Source organism: Lepidochelys olivacea (assembly GCF_965140295.1).
Source record: "Lepidochelys olivacea isolate rLepOli2 genome assembly, chromosome: 18".
Taxonomy (NCBI): domain Eukaryota; kingdom Metazoa; phylum Chordata; order Testudines; family Cheloniidae; genus Lepidochelys; species Lepidochelys olivacea.
In genome coordinates, this window is record NC_140428.1 from 23,759,194 (window position 1) to 23,781,825 (window position 22,632).

The window sequence follows — 22,632 nt, forward strand, 5'->3', positions numbered from 1 at the left end:
CACAAGAGTAAGATAGGAGAAAGGAAGCTTAGGAGCTACCTACATACCATGCGAGTTCCCAGAGACAGACAAACCATCCCCGAGACTCTCCACTGGGGAAAGATGAGGTAGAATACTCCCTGGTCCCAGAAGTTAACAATAACTCATCAAGCCCAAGGAAAACAGTAATGGCCCCTCAACCCTTCTCCCCCTTAGACAGGCCCTCCCACCTATACCCAACCCCTAAGGCAGCTCCTGCCTCCAGTTGCCCCAAACTCAAATGTATCCTTTAACTGTATAGGTCCAATATGAGATCGAATAACAGATGTTATTTTAGTTTGCTCAAATTGTTCATAAGAAATAATCATGTTTATTTGACAACAGAAAATACTAGGAAAACTCACGAAGTTGAAAAATAAACAGTAAAAAAACCCAAGAGTTTCAATTTTAAGTTAACTTCTATTAAGGCCTAAACTTGATTTGAACTGGTTACTGGCCCATTTATTTTTTTTGATGGCTTGAACCCAAACTGAACCCTAACATGCTTAAAGCAACTGAACCAAACCAAAATAAATACTAGTTCAACTTCCTAGTAAGAGCAAAACAAAGTTTTACAATGGTGATCCCGTTAAATGGGTCTAGATTTTAGGGAGCAGAGCTCAATTCCCCTCTCCTGGATTTTCACCATTTTCTCTTCTCCAGAGAAGAATCTGTATGTTTCAAACTTGTACATACTTGGCTTCAAGCATCCTTCTTGATTACTAAGACTAGGGAAGTTACTCTCTGCATTAAACAGAACTTCTGGCCTTCTCTATATACCTTCTCTTTCCTGTCAGTCCCAAGGTTGAAGACCCAGAGCTGGAGTGCAGCTTACAGCCAAGGAGCAGGGACGCCAAATGCACAGGCTGGTCAGCAGGGCAACAGTGCAACAGCCCAAGCTCAAGGAGTGGAGCTAGGCTGCTTAGAGACCATAACAGAAACCCCATCTTTGGAACTAAATCAACAAATGTTTTCACCTACGACCCATAGATGTGTGGGTGGGTGAAATGGGAATGAAGGCATTTCATGACATAGTAAATTTAACACTGCCACAGAATTTAGGAGTTACTGCTACAGAATTTGGTCCTATGGTGCTTTGGAACCCAGAGAGCTGTGCACAGAGACTAACCTGATGAGCCAGTTGGTGTCTGGCTTTTGGAAACTTAGTCCTTGATTTCTCGCATGTGTGGGTCTGTTTTCTGCAGTGTCACTGTCTCTTTTTAAAAGGCATTATTCAGCTAATCATTATGTACTTCGAAATAAACCTACTACCTTGTTTACACAGCTATAAAAAGTGGCAAAAGTAATCACTCCAACCACTCCAGAAGATGGCCACGACTCATGAGCAACAGAGATGAAGGAGACTTGTATATAAGCACATTTCCGGGAGTTGTGGATTGCGAATTACCCCAGCTATAGGGATGCAATAATCCCTAGGATATTACTGGAGGGGAGAGAAAGGAATGAGCCTCTAGCAAAAATGTCAACCCATTATCCCCACTGAGATGTGCCTTTCTCTCCTCTAGTAAGATCAATGGGTCTTAAACCACACTACACCTTGGAGATGGCAGTTAGTCTCCTCAATGACCTCCAGAGTGACCCCTATTCAGGATTTCCTGCTGTCAACCAACCAGGGATGAGTCAGCTACTCACCACTTCACTGGAACATCAGAGGCACTTTGCATGCAGCTCCTCATGCTGCCATATCAACTTTGGGGATGTGTCATGGTTATAATCAGCAGTGACCAGCCACAGGCATCGCTGCCCAGTGAAAGCCCCTACAGTAGACAAAGTAGCTACTTGCCCTGGCAGAACTTGTCCCTGCTGGAAACCATGGTTAGCACCACAGGTGCCAACAGCAGCTGTGCTGATCTAGGGGTTGCACCAATACAGCGACAGTGATGGCTAAAAACAGGGCAAATGCAAGGCCTTAGTCAGCTCCATATTTCTGATGGCAAAAAGGGCACTATTCTGCAACATGGAGCATTTTGCCAGTGTTTTGCCAAGACATCAACTTTAATCAAAAGCTATTTTCAAAAACATTTGGTTTCAGCCAGCTTCCCTGCAAATGTAATACCCTTTTAAAGATTTGGGAGAAGAGCTTCACAATACGGATGTTAATCTTTTCTAATTGGCAACCTTTTATTTTTTGTATTTAACGTAGCTGAAATTAGTTTGATAATAAATTTACATTCCATCTTTTATCTAGATGGATCCCAAAGCAATTTACAAATTAATACGTAACAATTTCACCCACCAGCTCTGAGGTAGAAGGCAACTGTTTAACTCCACCTAGCAACAGTAGTTTAGGAAAGGAAGAGGTTCTACATCAGCAGTTCTCAAACTGGGGGTCGCAACTCCTCAGGGGGTCGCAAGTACATGCACAAAACAGAGACCGACTGCTAGAATATATGGAATTTAAATCTAGTGTTTTAGAAAATTACACAAACCTTTCTGTCGCAATGTAGTGTGTTTACTTCAAAAAGTATTGTAAACGTATAATGCATCTATCATTGTTCCTAAATAAAATATATATTTGTATTATCACCACCTTAAGAAAACTGGACTCTGGGGATTGTAGCATCGTACATGCATGTTCGTTGTCTTGAGACTAAAAAAGGTGAGACCGAGACAACATTAGAGGTCTTGATTGTTCAGCAGCTGAAGAGCTATAGCCATCTCAAAGTTTGCCTTAGCACTGCCCTGCCCCCCGAAGCCACCCCTCTGAGCGGAAAGGTCAAATGTTATGCAGAAGTGAGGTGGCATGATATGGCATTGTCACCCTTACTTTTCCAGTTCTGCATTGCTGCTAGTGCCTTCAGAGCTGGATGTCTGGTCAGCAGCCACCGCTCTCCAGCCGCCCAGCTCTGGGACAGCACGTGCCAACAGCAGCAGCGCCGAAGTAAAAGTAATGGGGTGCTAAGTCTGCTGTGGAAAGTTTTTTGTTTTGCTTCCTCCCAGTATTAAACAGTAAATATTAAAAAAAAAAATCTGCTTATAATTAGAAAAAAATATGTTTTAGTCAATTTAAAAGTGGTGAGAAAAGGTAAATTCATTTTAAACAAGGTTACAAATGTAGCATTTAAAAGTGTTAAATATAAAAAATTGTTTTTAATTTATAAGGGGGGGAGGGTGTTGCTGTCTGAAAGGGGTTGCCAATATAAAGTTTGAGAACCTATATCCATGAGAAACTTCAAGGAGAATTTAAGTAGGCAGAATATAATTTAAAAAGTTGGATTTTGGCCAGGCTACAGACATTAACATTTCTCATGGGGGAGGGAACGGGGGGGGGGGGGGGGATGAGGAAAAGAAAGAGCCATAAGTGACTATAAGTTGTCAGGAGGACCTTGATTCTACTTTTCATCTAAAAGATAAATTTGAAAAATGTCCTACTGGGGATGCTAACACCATATGAGGCATTGGTTTTAATTAAAATGATTTTTTGTGGTTTAGATCCCAAAGCTTAATGAAATAGTAGATTTAAATTACAAATAAAACAGGTAATTTTAACATGTATTTGCAGTTTTTATATTTGCACATGAATTTCTGCTAAGAATTTGGGACCTTTTTAAATTAAACATTTCCATTCCCTTTTTAATATGGACTCAGAGGAAAGAATGCCACCTATCGATCACCAATATTTGCCGCATCACTTGGGTTTTCTTTGGAAGGCTCCCAATTACGAGCTTGGTCCTATTAAAGCAAATGAGAAAACTCCCACTAAATTCCATCAGGAGCAGATCTCAAGGCCTGCAGAAGCATGACCCTACCTGAGGGATTTGACAAAAGGCAGTATGGCTGAAATTGACATGCTCAATAACTAAAGATCTATTTCTAGTTAACTGCTGGTATCTGCAGGAGCAGATTCAAAATTGAGTCCACAAGTGGGTTTCCCTTCCCCACACAGATGGTTTCTTAGTAGTAAAAGGGTGAATATAAAAATTTGGAGCTATATTTTAGTAACAGACTGGGCTACAGAACAAGTGTATTTGGCACACAGGTATTGGTACCAATATTTCTGTCTCCTGTCATGGACTCTTTGATGGGTAAAGTATTTTTCAGATTAAACATATGGACATAAAATTACTATTTTCTGTATGTCATCTTGTTTCATATTTATTCTACTTATCTGACTCCGTATGCTAACCTTTAACAGAGTCTAGGGCATAATTTTCAAAAGCATCTAAAATCCTATTTTCAAAGGTGACAGGCACTTCTGAAGCTAAGATGATGTCTATACGTACAGCGCTGCTGCTGTCTGGTGAAGACGCTCTATGCCAACACAAGAGCTCTCCTGTTGGCATAATAAAATGACCTCGACAAGTGGCAGAAGTTATGTCGGTGAGAGAAGCTCTCCCGTGGACATAGCGCTATGCACAGGAGCTCTTATGTCGGTGCAACTTGTATCACGCGGGGGAGAGTTTTTTCACACCCCCGAGTGACAAAGTATGTTCACGTATGATAGGTCTACAGGCTTATGAAAACAGGACTTTGGCAACTAAGGGACTTCAATACTATTGAAAATGTTGCTACTCGTCTCCCAGTAATTCTGAGGGAATTTAAACAGCTGAATCTCTCCTACATAGCAACAGCCGCCCTGATTACTTAGTCTTGACAACTATGTTTATTTCATTTTAAGTGTTTGACTTCATTTTAATTTTAAAACACTAATCTCTTAGTACTACATGTATATCCCTGCAGAACCTAACTTCGTTACTTCTGCATCCCCAACTCCTTCTGAACTAAAAGCATTCCTTTTTAACAAGCTACTCTTTTGAAAGTATTTCTCATTCTTCTACCTATAACACAGAGAAGTACCTACATTTGTAAATATGTCCTCATTTAGTGTGGAAGATTACTTATGGAAAGGTTTATAACCTACAGCTATAACACTTGAGAATTTGCACTAATATATATTTAAGTGCAATCCAGATGCTTTTTATTTTTGTATAAGTGTGGATTCTCTTGTTGTTCTTCCCTCCTCCCCACCACTGATAGAGAAAAGAGTTTTCACACACCTTGCCATTCTAAGCCGCTTTTTACCTCAGCTGACTGATGTCCACACCATCGTAGAACTTCAGGCCTGGTTGGGACGGCTGCTTTCCGAAGCAGTTATCAATTCGTTGACTGGCTAGCAGATGATGGGCTGGAGTAGTTTAGCCAAAACTACTTACTGAATATCAAGTGTCCACAGTGCACGTATCTCCCCACTGGCCTACAGAACTCAAGCACGAAGTCACTCCTAAACACAGGAGCACACTGTGCTGCATTGGACCTATATTCCCATACTGAGGTAATGAGATACACAAACTGGCCCTTGTCACTAAGAACGGCTGTTTCAGACAATGTGGAAAGGCTGAAGGTGGCAGTCCTCCCCACTTAACTGAAGATAGCAGGATTTGGGGAGCATAAGGACAAGCCAAGGAATTTGGACCCCCTCCTTCTCCCACATCCCCTTTGAGACACCAAAGGAAAAGTAGTTCCCTCCCACCCTACGACAAAGCACCTCTTTCCCCCCCACAAAGAGTAATCAGCTGCCCTAACTGAGTCCAACAATGCCATGGTCCCAAAGATAGCTGCTCCTTGGCTCACAGGCAGGAACAAGAGGGGTCTCTGGTTTTCACGAATTTAGGAAAGAACTTACCCACTCACCCAGAGTCTGGAAGTTGAGCTGCCTTTTGTACTGAAAAAGTATATCTGTTTCAAAGAACTTGAATTTGCAACATTTGAGGGCATAAAATATACAGACATAACTCCTTCCCCACCCCAAACTGGGCTTTTGCTTAAACGGGAAAATCAAAATAGAAAGGAGTGCTCAATGTCACTCTGCATAAGTATCTGTGGCTCAGAGCATAGCCACTCCGCCTCTAATGTGGAGCAGAGCTCAAAAGGCAACTCCAGAGAAGATACTGGATAGAGGACCAGATGTGTTTTAATTTTGTTGTATCTTAAAACAGTGCTACGTTCCCAATACAACAGAATAGGCAAAGTGGTAGTCACTGCAAATTCTTAAGTGCTTGAGAATGAAGACTGCACAATTCAAACAGTCCTCTATTTGAAGGGGGAAAAAAGTGTTTGCATTGAGATGTGCACCATCTCAATTAGAGGATGGATTGGCTGGGAAATATCCCTTTTCTTCACCAAAGATGTGATCATACAAAATTAAGTTATGTACCGATTCAATGGATGCCCTACATTTCAAATTTAAAAGATACTGCTACTCAGCCTTTTCATCAGAAATTGGGTTCCCTAATGTCCTTGCATAATATGGATATCCGTTTTGGGGAAAACCATGTGGAAGGAAATTTCCAACATAGTATCAAATTTAATTGTACTGTACAGCTTTATGGAGCTGCTCGTCTTAGCTGAGTACATTCAGAAAACTCAACACGAAAGAAACCACCACTACTGGGGTCTTATGGAGCTCAAATTTAATGTTTTCTAGTCAGCAAATACACAACTAAAAACCTGCTGACTCAAATCAAGCCACAGTGAAACCTGCACTAAGGACCTCCTCCATGTCTTAACACAATTTTAAAAGCCTACTCAAGTCTTGCAGTACACAATTTTGTTGAACCAATAGTTGAAAGCCCATCTCTTCTACTGGGCTACTGAACTTGTTGATTCCTTGGGTGGCCACTTAAAATAGGTTTCACTGTATTCCCCATTTTCTAATCTTCATCTAGTGCCTGTTTGCCTGTTCTCAGCCTTTTAAAAAAAAAAACTGAAAAATTTCAGCCATACAAAAATAAACTGTTTAGTTATATAATAGTGAAGCTTCAAAAGATATTAAAAATAAATATTTAAAAGATAACATTTTAGCTGCCATTTCCAGATAGCTATAGAAGATAGATATCAAATCTAACATTAGCAAGATTTTACTAATTTGATCCAAAATTACTTTTATGCAGCTCCCTAGAAGTTAAAAATCTAGGTCACGCAACAGTAAAGGATGGGACAGACTGCCATATTATACCTTGTTATCCAGACTCGCTTCAGAGGCATCACATTTTGTAACAAGGGCCTTGTAATTTACCACTAGAAATTAATAAGCAAAACCTACATAAATTTAGTTTTCCCTTTCACACCAAATTATATTTTTAATATTAAAAATCAGATCCTGCGTAAAGAGAACAAGACCCCAAACAAGTGCCCTGATCTTGCAAACTAAAGATGTGTTTGGGGTTTTTTTGTTTTAAATATAAAGTATAGATGTCCTAAAATACTGTGTGCTCATGGCTGATGTGAAGAAAGGTAGTGTGCCTGACCCTTGTCACCTCTGGTCTTTGGGAGTAAACCTCACATTTAATTGGGCTTTCTGTGCCCATTCTTGGAAATATACTTAAGGAATATGTTTTTGATGTACAGCCAAAACCAGAAATTAACAATTAGCTTCTTGATGAGAAGAGAAAATATTTGATGGATTATGTTCTCTCCCCTTAGGCCACTAGTCTACTCTAAACTTTACCTGTTTGCTTGACTGAGCTACATATGATTTTCATTCTTTTGGTGGCAGCTCTTGGCATGCCCATTGCCAGGAATGGGCTCTGCACTGGGAAAACATAGCCCACAGTGCAGTGCAGTTCATGGATGAAGGTGTAAAATATTCATAGTTCTGTTCAAGAACTAAGTATGTTAATTTACTATACAAGAGGATTTTGAATGCATGCATTATAACTCAATAGCAAGTTACAAGGGGAGTGTTAGAGATCCTAACAGAATGTGAAACACCTGCCTAGAACCTTAAAACAAAGCTCTTGCCAGTCAAGCAGCTGTGTATTCCTTATGCAAAATAATGAATTACACCTTTCAAAGATGAACCATATAGGGTTTTTTAAAAAGGTCATTCCACGGGGATACAGTTCTTTGTCTTTCCTAAGCAGATCATTGTACATCTGATCATATGTTGTTTTGAAATCATAAACATTCGGCTTGTCTGGTGCTGGTCCTGGCAGTTTCACATGAGTCCCTGTTCCAAAGGATCGAACACTGAATCCTCGTTTGCTGAAAGACACAAAAAGGGATTTATAATTAGATTGGAAAGATTTAAAACCTACATGTCTAGGTGCTGAACAGCAATGCACTGGACTTGGAAAAAAAATAAGATTCTTAGAGACCTGTCAACTCTGAATCCAACCTTCTAAACACATTTAAGATAAAAAATTATACATTTGCAATTTAATGTAAGTCTTGGTGCACAATATGTATCCTACACTTCATTTAAATAACTTTAGTAATGTTGCAAAAAAGTGGCAGCCAGAAAGTGTGAAGTTGCGGGCAGTCTTTGTCTGATATCACAACAAAACAAATTGGATTGTATTCTTTTTCAAACTCACAAACTTTTTTCCATTGTGTTCTAAAGAAGCTGAAATTATGTGGGTTTTGTTTAACTCTGTTTCTCTAATATCCTCATGCCAAGAGTTGTCTGTTCAACCACAGAGTGGAAAGTGTGCAGGAAGAACTCAAAACTGTTACATAATCAAAGGTTGTACTTCCTGCTGTCTCCCAAATTTTGCATCTGTATGGGTGCAACCCTAATATGCAGCATAAGCACAATGAGAGACTGAAAACAGAAGGGGGAAGCTTTATTGATGAGCACAGAAACTATGAAAAAAAGAGACATGGTTAATAAGACAAACCTTTATTTTCAAAACATTCCACACTCATCCATAAACCAAAAAAAGCAGCCCCCGAAGTTAGAACAAGCTCCCCACCTGTATCTCCCAAGGAAGATAAAATTAAAGCTTTGAGATTGAAAAAGTTCATCTTGATCTTCCTGATATTAGTGGTTGAAAAAGAGTTAGCAAAGGGACTCAAAACTGCTGTACTGGTACAAATCATGACTACACTAGGCACCTGCACTTAGACATCTGTGTCGACGCAAAAACCAAGCAAGTGCAGATAAGGCCTTAGCCACAAGACTATCACCAATACAGCTGATAATGTGTAGTTCTAATACACCAAAATGTCAAAACACTTCATTTTTTGCCAATCCAAAATCAGTTTCTATGGAAGAGGCAATATTCAATAGTAACAGTTCTCCTATTGACTCCAGCTGTGCACCTGAAACACTGATGCAATCTAAGCCACTACAAAGGATTTTTTGATAGTACATCTATTATGGGAAGGCTGGAACGTAAGAAAGTGAAATTTGTCCTCATGTCCCACCCTTTAATAATGAGTAGGGTTTAATGGAGAGAAATAACTCTGCTACAGAGTCCCAGTATCTTATAACAGAGGCCTTCAAGTAGAATCTGTAAAGCTGTTAGGGCCTTTCACAGAACCTATTTTATGACTATAAAAATATATCTGCACCTATATAGCATCTATTCTCAGACTACCCATGACTAATGCATGAGATTCAGTGTGCTACTTCTGACAGTTAAGCATGCGTCTCCCCTTCAGTTTGAATTATTAATTTTGGCACTGAAGCCAGATCTCCATTTCAAACTCCAGCAGGAAGATAAAGCAGATAGCAGCTCCTGAGTTTGGCACCAGTCCTTGGTTTGATGCTCTCATATTCCACCATGGCGAGTCACTTGCAGCACACTGTATGACCGATACATACTTGATAACCTATCGGTACCACTACTAAACACAGATGAGAGATACTGCTTTGGAATCGGTCCCAAAAGGAACAGATTCCTCTCATTTAAAATTCTGAAAAGAAAATGTATACCAGCCTAAAATTTTACTAAAAATTATTAGTGCACCTGTAGGTCTAATTTTCACAATATTGCATCTTTGAAAACGTATTATACCAGAATAGAATTGTATACATATGCACAAATACAGCTCTCCTCTGGCACACAACTGGGTGGGAGGAGGAAGAGGTTTGAGCTGGACTGTCTGGACATCATGGGAGCTAAGTTCTATGAAAATGGGCAACCTGGAGAGCATAACGAAAAAAAAAACCATCAAATTAAAATCACTGAATTTACATTCTGTGAGCCTTCACCGAGTTTTATAGAAGTGGAAAGGAAGGGAGTGACGAGATTTTAAGGAGATGAGTAAATAATACTGCTGCTGAATTTAAGGGCCCTTGCCACAGAATTTGGTTCTAATGTGACACAGGACCTTGATTACTGAATTATATACACTAATAAATCAAAACTACCAGGTTCTACCCCCACCCCAACCTTGCTAAACACAGATGTAATCAGGAAGTAAAATGTGCAAAAAACCGTAATACCAAGATCCCATGAATTTCAACTTCTCCAAGTATTTTCCCCTACCAAAAGCTGTAACTGCATCATCACTGTATCTACACCCTTTTAAGGATATTCGGGCTGATTATCAGGAAAAAATCTTCCTGAGAACAAAACTATTAAGCTATGGAATACGCTGCCAGAGAAAGTGATGGAAGCACCCCTGCTTGGGCATTTAAAACTATGCAATGGAATACCAGAACATATACTGTAGGTAACGATGCTGAATTGGCAGGGTGATAGACAAGATGAGCTACAAGGTCTTTTTCATTTCTAACCTTTGGCTGCTGTCCTGACTCCCCTTTTGGCCCACAGACCACCCAAGAGACTTTACCACACTACTGTTACCAGGAAGGAGAAATTTATTTTGGAAAAAATCAACACACAGTGTAAGTTGACATCTTATTAAATGACGAGCAATAAATAACTGAATTATAGTTTTAGTAGTAGCTAATTGACGCTAACCACCTTACATACTAAGCAAAAAAGCAAACGTGTACAGTGTATTGACAATCATTATGGGGTAAAGAAGAGGTCGGGGGATAGCAAAAAAAACTCCAAGCCCATCCATTATTTTCACTGCAAAGAAAGGCAGTTTTGTTTATCAATTTTATTCCACTCCATTCACCCCACCCGCCACACCAACAAAACAGTTGGTTGTCTAACCAGGAAAAAATGGGCTGAGACACACAAAGGTTTGCAGAATTTGGGTTCCAACGTATAAGTGACAGATCCTCTTATGCTTGGTTCTCACTTGTTTTGACTGAAGTCCCTCTATAGCAGCTTTCAGGGTACCTACTTAAGAAATGCACTTGGCAATTTCAATATCTAATAAAGCAAGTGATTAAACAAGAGATCTTACTTATTCTTATAGATTCACTACTTCTTGACCCAAATTACAGGTCTTCTGAAAGACTTTTACCATTTTAAAAAGTTCTCCAATTAAATTGATAAGCATACAATGCTTAACAACCCAAAGGTTAAGTCTCCCTGAAATGTCAATTTACTGTTTAAAAATGCACATATGCAGCTTCCAAGAGATGGCTATAAAATTTCAGCAAATTAAGTCAGCTGTACAGCGATTAGGACTACTTTTAGTTACTTTCCTCCTTTCATTTAAATCAGTCCATGCTGAATTGCACAAGTACGAATGCAGAACATTCACTGTTACAGATCAGAAAGACATCTGAAAGGAGGAAGGAGCAGTATCAGAAATGATAGTACTCAGTATTTCAAACAGAACACTAATTTTTTTTTAAATTAAATTATATAAACCTGTCTACCAATTTTTTTAAAAGCACCAAATGTGCATTGTTTAAATTTAATACAAGTACAAACATCGGAATCAGCTAAGTTTTTCCAACCAGATTGAAAATTAGTTTGTCCACAAATTTTGCCAGAGTCTGATGGATACTTTATTGACTTGTAGCCAAAAGTCATAATAAACCGGGCATGTCTTCCATTCCATTCCTGTCAGCAGCTATTCTTTTAATAATTAAAACAGAAAAGAAATTTCGAGGGCAGACAAACAATCAACTGCATGGTGCTGACTTTTAGATATCTTTTCACTAGGTCATTATGGAAAGGGGGGGGGTGTATGCACACGTGCGCACAACCCCACCCCGTTGAATATTTGTGGAGTTAAGATTATGAGAAGCAGGATCAGTCTGTTGCTTCACATATACTGCAATACCACTGCAAATATCTTCTACTCCCAGTATGGCTTCCCAACCATAATCCTATATCACCAAGCTCAAGCCTACCACATTTCTCATATTTAGGGTTATTTGGTTGGCTATTTTATTAATGTATTAAGTGCCACCAACACCCTTGACCTCAGCAAGCTGCCCGGCAAGCTGCCACTTGAAAACAAAGGATTGTAATAATGCTAAGCTTTGCTGAGTATCAGCACATAGAAGAACTCCTCCATTAGTCTGTCAGTATTGTTTAGGAGGTAAAAACATCTGGCTTTCTAATTCTGATGTGATTTCTGGAAAGGCATTTCAAGAGTCTGGCTTGCTTTTTAAAGACCCAGACTTGCAACGTCACTGAATTGTCAAAACACAAAAGAGACCGAAGTTATCAAGCCCTGAGATCCAGAGCAGATGTGAGCATGTACTGTGAGCAACTGACCTTCAGCATCTCAATTCCTTGCTCTCCAAGTATCAAATTGCAAGAAACAAAAATAAAATACAAGTGTTTAATTTTAAGTGTTTATGCACATCCTATTCCCAGGGACTGAGTGCTCTGTCTCTGTAGTGCTCCAAAACCTTCTTGGCATAGATTGTGAAGGACCAAGCTTTATCCTAAACTCTCATGTGTTCCCACACCACAAAGAAGAGGAAGGCTGCCTTAGTAATGTATTTGTCTTACCGTGCTTTTTATTCCATCTTCCCCTCTTCTCACCTTCCTATACTTTCTCCCTCTCCAATAATTCTGAATGCTCTACTGTTTCTGCACACAGTGGAGACAGGAACTGTGATATGAAACTGAGGTGATCCTGGTAAGTTTCATTCTGCTAGACCAGGGGAGGATAGGTGGGATGGATGGAAGTGGAAAGCATATATGATTTCCCACAGTTGAAGAGAGGAAGACTCATTTTTTAAAAGATTAATTTCTCTTCCCTTCCCCAACCTTTGGCACAGAGGCTAATCTCTCTGTTACTCATGCCTAGGCCATTTTCCATACTTACATTAGTTTCATTCTACTGCCCCTACTGGGCAAAAAAGTACAATAGGAGAACCACGACAGATGGAAATTTTAATGATGAAATTCAAACTGTTCAGTTTTTGTAAATTTTGCTGCATCCAAACTAACACCAGATCTGTTTTGTAGTTGAAATACATCAGTACATTTCTACCTGTGGAATCCCAGAAAGGCAGTGTTTGTTACAGAAATAACTTCATAGGGGAGCTAACACCAATCTCCCATTATTCTTACATGAAAATTCAATTTTTATACTGCTGTCTAGTATTCAAATATTTTCTTAACTTCAAAACAATTGAGATGCAGTTACACAAGAAATGTGAACACAAACTGGTCTGAAGTAAACATCAGATTTATATCAACTTTCATTCCTGTAGCTACAATAACCAATAAGATGTTTTAAAGTCCATGAAAACAGGTTGTCAATTATGAGAAGCGCTTCAGTAAAAGAACAAATCCCCCCATTTAAAAATTTGATATGGAAATAAGGCTCACTAATAAATTCTGTACACTACATGATGTAAAATGGTATCTGGAAGGACTACAAATAGTGTGAATTAGCCAGTCTGTACCTGTGAAAAACAGGTTTGTAAAATGGAGCTCCCTTATCCCTCTCCTGCCCTTTCTCCACCCATCTGTTTCTGCCCTACAGTCATCACTTCATCAAGTAGTGGGATTTCGCAATACGACTCTGCCATAAGATAATGGCGTAAGAGAAGATTTTGGCACCATACCCTTTTCTTCTTCCTCTTTCTCTACCCGCCCTCCCTCCCAGGTCAGGATGGTGGAACTGCAACAGTCAAGTCATTTTCTTCCACTTTTTTCTCCTTGATTTTTTCTGTTCGCATACCACAATACCACTGGCTGAAATGAGTCACGGGAGATGCAGACATACTGGCCACAGCTTTCACCACAACACTTACCACAGCCACCCTCTCTCAAAAGGTAAAAGCTGCATTTGATGAAGTCTGCATCTCATCTGAAATAATAAATAGAAACTTTTCATTGGCAAGGCTTCCTACCCCAAGATTTGAAATTCTGATGCATTCTGACTTATTTTTGAGACGTCTCTCTTCCCTAAACAGTCAGAGCACAGCTCTCAAAACCAAAGTCTTTACACTGCATTAGTAGTGGCCAGAGTACATCTGTGTGTGTCACTTACACAACATGTTGTGCTTTGACATAATCTGAAAGTGTTTCAGCACATTTCTGGTAACTGTACAAAAAATTATTGCTAGTGCCAATTGAATTACTCAGCACAGCCTTCTTCTGCTAAGCAATTAAACAAGTTGGATTAGTGAGTGAATCCAGATAGCTAGCACCAAGCTTCAGTAATACCAAAAAAAAGAAATCTAACATTTACAGTACAGGATAATTTATACAGAGTTTTGCATTATCAAGGTCAGAGTAAAGTTATTTATAACTATATGGGAAATATTAAGGTAACTCCAAGTACACCATCCACAGCAACAGCAAGACAATACTAGCGCACCTCAGATCACTGCTGATCACTGCAAATGCCTCATTCTAACCCAATGCATTAAGAGGTCCATTGATGGATGTAAGATTTGTGTAAATAATTTCCATGAATGCTAGTTAAAGTTATGAGCCTAGATAGGAGACTGTACCCACACTCAGGGCATGTCTACACTTGCAATTTAAAGCTGAAAAAGTCCCTTTTTTGCACAAAAACCATGGGAGCGTCTACACTTACTAATGACTTTTTGCAGTGAACCTCAGAAGTCTCACCGCAAAAAGAAAACCACCTCCACGAGAGGCATACAGCTCTTACTGGTGATGCTTCTGCAGTGATGTGGAAGTGAAGACACGTTCTTCCTGTTTACAGAGCTTTTAGCCCCCGCAGGATATCCCACAGTGCAGAGGTGACCACTCTGGGGGGCCAGCAGCTCTGCTGCTCTGACACCAGGTAAACAGACAACCCCACCCTCCCCCTGTAAAGCCCTGGGGAACTTTGAAACTCCCCTTTGTGTTTTCTTGGCAAGTGCTCACTTATCATTTGGCCAGGTGACAACGCTTGCTCCATGGAGCAAATGATCCCCTGCTTGGACCAATGCGAGCTACTGGAGCTGATCACCGTTTGGGGAGAGGAGGCCGTGCAGGGACCCAGGATGCCCCACGATCACCTCACCCCACCTTTCCACAAGGCCTATCATCAAAATAGAGAGAGCTGAACTGTGGGATAGCTGCCTTCTGTGCGATGCCTCATCGGGGATGGAAGTACTGCAAATGTAAACACTCTCTGTGGAAGTAAATGGGTTCACAAACCAGCTCTTTTCTTTCAACGGTTCACTATCACCACTGAAACTGACAGTGCAAAACTCTGCAAGTTTAGACATAGCCTTAGTTTAGCAATAACTTTACACAGATAGGCCCTGATTCGGTATGCATGTGCCCAGCTTTAAGCACAAAGACAGTTTCAGTGAAATCAGGCGGACTATTCATATGCTTAAAGTTAGGCACTAAGTTAAGTACATTGCTGAACTGGGGCCATGGCATTTTCCACCAGACGGATCTCTACGCACTTGACATACAACTCTACTTCTAGGAACACAACAGTTGTTTAACAGCTGACAGCAGTGCTCAATAGCACTGATGAATCGTTAACACTTGAAAAAGGACACAGCAGTCCTTATTCAGTTTTAGACGCTGGTGACATCTAAAGCAGAAGAAACAGAACTTTAGTCCAAGCAGATAAGTTAATATTCTGGAACCTTATATGGCTTGTGTTCTAAAAAGGAAATCTCACCTAACCTTAAACTCAAAATACTGCTGAGATTCTTCTCTCAAGTGGCCAATATTGAACATAATAATATAAAGGGATGTAAAATAACTGCTTTATTGCAATTGAATGGCAACAACATTGTTTAGGAAAAAAGTAAAAGTTCAGTTCCTAGGCAAGTTTAGCACACACTATTATAATAAATAAAAGTAGAATAATGAACAGCATTTCTTTAAATAATGTTTTCAGTTTAATCTAAAGTTGGATCCCACTCAGCCAGTACGCATTTTACTCTTAAAAACTGCATTTGCAATCTAAAAGCGTATTGCTGACTGGTTTCGGTCTCTGAAATCTTCAGAAAGTTGACAACTGGATCAATTTCTACGTTAGCCTTTTTGAATATGTTTGTCAAATAAGTCAAATTCTATCAATATAAAAATGTAATAAATCAATGTTGGCATTTGCTCATTCTTGCTGGTTTCAAGCTAAATAATTTAAAAACATTTTTTGTAAACTAAATGGGGAATCTGACAAAAAGTTAAGCATACTCTTCATTTAGTTCAGTTGCTGATTGATACTACACAATTGGTATAGAAACTCTGACTGAAGCTTGTTTATTGTAAACTGTACTTGGTTGAACTTCTGTTTCTCCTATGTGGTTAAACCCCCAATATTACATGATTTGTGGTTTAAGGCTCTAATGAAGTTTCTTATAAGCTTTCAACTCTCATTCTGTTTACACCATTAATAATATACCTCACACCCCACCTCAATTCTAAACATACAATTTACTAAAAATGAACTTGTATGAATGTATATGTAATGCATAAATCCTCACTCAAAAGCTACAAATTCTGAATAAACCAGAAGTCAGCTACAAATACAGAAATCCCAATTTCAAGAGACTGAGGAGTTGTTACTATATTAGTCTGAAATTGCAACAGATTAACAGTGTAAACATAGTAGGCATAGAACTCTACCCTGAAACAGTTCAAAAGTACATTTCTTTTTAGGAAGGCACTTTCAGTATGGTACTTTATATATAACAAAGTATATAAATTCATTAAGAAGAATTTGGAAATTCTTATTTGAAAGGATTTGCAGATAAAAGAAAATCCTTGTATCTGCTATAAGTGACAGAAAAGGAGAATTTGAATCAGATAAATTGTGCATACTCAAGGTATAGAGCAACTGGTCAACTGTTGGAAATGGGCCATCCTGTTTTCTCCTGCTGATAACAGTTCACCTTAATTGATCACTCTCATTATAGTGTGTATGGCAACACCCATTTTATCACGTTCTGTGTGTGTATGTATATCTACATCTATATCTATCTTCCTACTGTATTTTCCACGGCATACATCCAATGAAGTGGGTTTTAGCCCACAAAAGCTTATGCTCAAATAAATTTGTTAGTCTCCAACGGGCCACAAGTACTCCTCGTTCTTTTGGGGATAATACTGCAAGCTTCCAAATACTGTCTTGTAAATTAATCCCAATTCTTTTCATCCTGTTTCCATTTGTAATTCCCTACATGCTTAATTTATAATTTTGGACAATGCACTATACAAGTTGTACCCAGTCTATTCGGTATTCAGATCTGTTCATTGTCCTGTCTTGCATTACTTCAAGGTGGATTTTATTTCCCAAGTTCTCAATGGAAGATGGACTTTCCCAGCCTTTAGAACCTGCCAGTGATTTTCCTAATTTGATTACAAGGGGTATTCCCTTCCTCCTGGACTGAGCACACTGTACTGTGGGCCTAGACACAGACACTAGGTTCAGTAAATGAGTTAGATCACTTTCAGTTAAGGCTTACAAACTAATAAAGAACACTGAACTGTGATGCAAACTGATAAAAGCAAGGAAATAATTGCAGTTGCTATAGCCCCTATATTATGCCTGCATATTGGAGGCTTCACGCTGCCTTTTACCCCAGTAATTTAGTCTTTCCTTCACTGGCTTATCACACCATCATTCATTCCTGTAGTTAGCATATAAATATAAACATATGTTCAAATTGCCATGTTGAGATGATCCAATGTACATAGTGCTGTCCATTTACAATGAGGTTACAATAATGAATTGACAAACAGTTCTCTGTCCTGAAGAACATAGCTGTAGAACAAATAAAACTTTGTTCATTTACATTAATTTATAGTCTTTTCTGGCAACAATACACCTCTACCCCAATATAACGCAGCCCTCGGGAGCCAAAAAATCTTACCGCGTTATAGGTGAAACCATGTTATATCCAACTTGCTTTGGCCTCGAACATTTCCGTTATTAATAGTCACTTCCCATCCCGACTGACCTCTCAGAACTCCCGACCCATCCAACCCTCTCCCCCTTTGTCCCGACTACCCCTTCCAGAGACCCCCCCGACCCCTAACCACCCCTCCGAAGACCCCACCCCCATCTAAGACCCCCTGCTCCTTTTCCCTGACTGCCCCCTCCAGAGACCACCCCCAACCCAACCCCCTGACTGCCCCGACCCCTATCCACACCCCTGCCCCCTGACAGGCCCCCTGGGACTCCCACGCCCTATCCAACACCCCCGTTCCCCATCCCCTGACCACCCCGCCCTCAAAACCATCCAAACCCCCCTGCTCCCTGACCGCCTCCCGAGACCCTCTGCCCCTTATCCAACCCCTCAGCCCTGGACTGGCACCCTTAACACGCCACTCAGAGCCCCGTGTCAGAGCCAGACACACTGACGCGCTGCTCCGCTGGAGCACGCAGCCCTGCCCCCCAGAGCACTGCTTTACTGTGTTACAGCCAAATTCGTGTTATATCAGGACATGTTATATCGGGGTAGAGATGTACTACTATAATGTGTCTTCATAAAAGGAAATATAAATCTGAATTATTTCAGTGTAGGATTCTATGTTTGCTTTATATACATTCTCTATTAATATACTGCAGTTTCACAGACTGATACACATTATACTGTAACAATACTATCACCAAACCCAGGGACTTTGATATTTAATTATATTTTTATAAAAAAAAAAAGTAAATGGTTCAGAACCATGATGCTGTGCCTGCCACTAACCTATGTAACCATGGAACTTTATTACTGTTACCTTCCTCCTCCTCCCCCCCCATTCCCTTTTGCTGTTTGCTCAACTCAATTGTTGCATCTTGTCTTAGACTGACCCAAAATACTTGCAGGAAATGTCATTTTACAAGTTTATACAATACTCAATATGAGCATTGATCCCAACTGGGGACTTTGAGAACTGCCACTATACAAATAAAAGTTACATTATGAATAGATCGTGATTCTTAAACTAAAAGAAATCCATTTTCATTAGAATTCTTCACTGACAAAGTTATTCTTCCCCCTTCCCTAAATGGCTACTGCTCTTGCACAACAACTTTAAACCAGTTAAGGGGTGGCAAACGGTCTCAGAGACCTTGACAGTATCAGTGTATTATAGACCCGTTTGTATTTAAATTTTCATGATCCAAGAGAGAAACGGTAACATTCTACTGTATTAAGCTTACATATACACATGCAAAGGTACTATCATTCACTGTGCAAATTCCCATAGATAACTATGATTTTATGTAGTATTACTGCATACATTTAAAATACTATGCAAGAGAACGTCACCATGTTGTAGTGGAGTGGTTCTCAAACTTTTGCACTGGTGACCCCTTTCACATAGCAAGCCTCTGAGCATAACCCCCCTTATAAATTAAAAACTTTACATATTTAACACCATTATAAATGTTGGATGCAAAGTGGGGTTTGACGTGGAGGCTGACAGCTCACGACCCCCCATATAACCACCTCATGACCCCCTGAGGGGTCCCGACCCCCAGTTTGAGAACCTCTGTTGTAGTGTATCCCAAGTGAAAACTATAAAAGTCATTACAACATAGGATAAGCTAGGTGTGGCTGAGTATGGTTACAGAATGACATCCGGTTTGGCAACTTTTAAGATATGAAAGTCATTTATTTGGTCAATATTGTTTGGGGTATTTTGTGTTTGGTTTTATATTTCAACAAGCTACATATATGCAGTAGTTTCACAGATCTTGTTCGACTTTTGTATCATAGCGTTATAGTTGTAAAAAGTTTAAATATAGTTGTAAGTAATAGATGAGGGACTATATTGGGACATTGGGAAATCCATTTTAAAAAAAACAGAAAGCAGCTATTGTTTGATCTTGTAGGACATTTGCAGCCATAGAGAACAAAGAATATAGAAAACATACAGATATCTGACTCTCTGTAAGGCATAAGTGATAGTATAAAGCTATACAGAATGTCAGTCTGACAAACAGCCTTAGCTAAGTTTCCAAACTAAACCATACATCTCACCCTAAATGGAATCCACTGTGCTTCAATTTAAAAGGGTCAAGAGTTTATAGATTTCTCAAAAAAATCTTCCTTTTTTTTTTTTAAAGAGGGTTAAAATTTGAGGGGGGGTTATAGCAGAAGCAGACCTTTAAAAGATAATTTGATCAATTTTGAACCATCCCAAATCCTGAAGTTTCTATACGCAAGAGCACTGTTTTTCTTTTTTTCCCTTTTTTTTTTTTTGGGGGGGGGGGGAAGAGAAAAGAGTTGAAATGTGTCAGAAAAACGTTTTTATTTGGAACTGGCATTTCTGAGTCCAAAACAGAGACAAATATTGAGATTTTTGTCAAGGACAAGTTTTCAATTTTATATCAAACCTACCTGAAACACCTGATAATTTCATGCATTTAAAAAAAAAAAAAGCATAAGACCCTATTACAATAAAAATATTGAAAACACCCCACATAAACCATGTATTAAGACTAACAAAATAAATGGTTTTAAAATTCTATAGTGCTTCAGACAGGTCAAAAATATCATAAACTGAGTAAATTTTTAAGATGATGGGCAGTATTGACAAATGTTTCCTCCACTAATTAAGAACTAGAAAAAAAATAACACTGCCAAAGTGAAAAGACTTGACTTAAAAAAAAATTAGTGTTGTTTTTTTTTTAAACAAAATCTGTAAAGCCTATACCCATAAATACTGAAACTTGAGAGTAGGGTAAACAGTATTTAAGATATGAACTATTTAATAGAACTTCCTCAACACTAAGAAAAGCCCTGTAACAGGGTTTTAATTTTATTGTTTCAGTTTCTCAGTGCAAATATTTTAAAATAAACTACAAACAGAATAGTTTTACAACCCCTCAGAGCATCACGTTTCAGAAAGCTCTTTCAAGCATTTTTAGATATCATGTAAAACTCTGCCCATCGTTTCAAAGGGACAGTATCCTGTATTATAAAACCTAATTTTTTGTCTGAGAAACTTTATAAAATGCAATATAAATGCCTCTATGCTATTTTAAAATTTCAGTAACAGTTTTGTTCAATTGAAACATTCCCCCACATTGTTTGATGCAATATCTAGTTGTAGTGTGCTTTGGAAAAACATGTAAAGCACTGTAGGGCACAATCCCACAATAGCAAGATGGATGACTGGATGATCAAGTAGGTATTTTCCATCTCTGACTTAAGAGTCTATAAACCACAAATTGAAGTTCACTAGAAAATGAATATTTTCCATTGTCCACATTAGGAATATGTAAAAAGCAAAACAGCATAAATGAACATTATGACCATACTGGGTCAGACCAATGGTCCATCTAGCCCAGTATCCTGTCTTCTAACAACGGTTGGCACCAGACGCTTCAGAGGGAATGAACAGAAGAGGGCAATTATCGAGTGGTCCATCCACTGTCGTCCAGTCCCAGCTTCTGGCGGTTGGAAGTTTAGGGACTCCCAGAGCATGGGGTTGCGTCCCTGACCATCTTGGCTAATAGTCATTGAAGGACCTATCCACTGGGAATTTTTCTAATTCTTTTTTGAACCCAGTTATACTTTTGACCTTCATGACATCCCACTGCAACAAGTTCCACAGGTTGACTGTGTGAATAAATACTTCCTTATCTTTGTTTTAAACTATCTGCCTATTATTTCAATTAGTGACCCCAGGTATGTATGTGTTTTGTGTATGTGTGTGTGTAACACTTCCCTATTCACCCTCACCACACCATTCATGATTTTACAGACTTCTATCATACCCACCTTAGTCATAGCTTTTCTAAACTGAGCAGTCCCAGTCTTTTTAATCAATCTCACACAGAAGCTGTCCATACCCCTAATCATTTTTGTTGCCTTTCTCTGTAGTTTTTCCAATTCTGATATCTTTTTAAGATGGGGTGACCAGAAGTACATGCAGCATTAAAGGAATAGGCTTACAATGGATTTATTTAATCGCATTATGATATTTTCTGTCTTATCTATTCCCTTCCTAATGGTTCCTAACATTCTATTTGCCTTTTTGACTGCTGCTGCACATTGAGCCAGAATATTCAGAGAATGATCCACGATGACTCCAACATCTCTTTCTTGAGTGGTACAGCTAATTTAGACACCATCATTTGAATGTATGTTTTCCAATGTGCATTTGCACTTATCAACACTGAATTTCACCTGTCATTTTGGAAATGGAAGCAGTAAATTTCTATAACTTATTACTTTTTTAATTGTCTGAAGCATTATCAGCACACAAGAAAGAAAATATTTTTTATCCAGACAGCCATTTAATGATGATTTTAAGGGGTTGTTAACTATTAACTCATATTGTTTAAAACCTAAGTTTTGTGCTAACAGGCTAAGAGCTCATTGCAAGATCTAAGACCAATAGAAATGTTTTCATGATTTTTTTTTTTAAATCCCAACAGAACTTGCAGCATTGGGAACCTGAAAGTGACTTCATCCGTTTCCCTTGTAGGAGCTGAGAGAAATACAAAGAGTAAAACAGCAAAATGTGAAAAGTATACTGCATTTTTAAAATCCCTTAATTTTTAATATTTTTTAGTGTTTAGTAACAGGAAAGGCAGTTTTGTTTACAACAGGATGTTTATGATATTGTCTCAATGAGTCTTACAATGAGTTTGACTATT

At 39.0% G+C, this 22,632-nt stretch overlaps 1 protein-coding gene across 1 annotated transcript in view; it reads right to left on the bottom strand.

Moving 5' to 3' along the window:
- Positions 1-22,632, bottom strand: part of SSU72 (SSU72 homolog, RNA polymerase II CTD phosphatase) — a 62,042-nt gene that overhangs the window by 38,057 nt on the left and 1,353 nt on the right. The window contains exon 2 of the mRNA XM_084651826.1: positions 7,879-8,022. Within this exon, the coding sequence (XP_084507952.1) occupies positions 7,879-8,022 (144 nt within the window). The remainder of the gene's footprint in view (positions 1-7,878; positions 8,023-22,632) is intronic.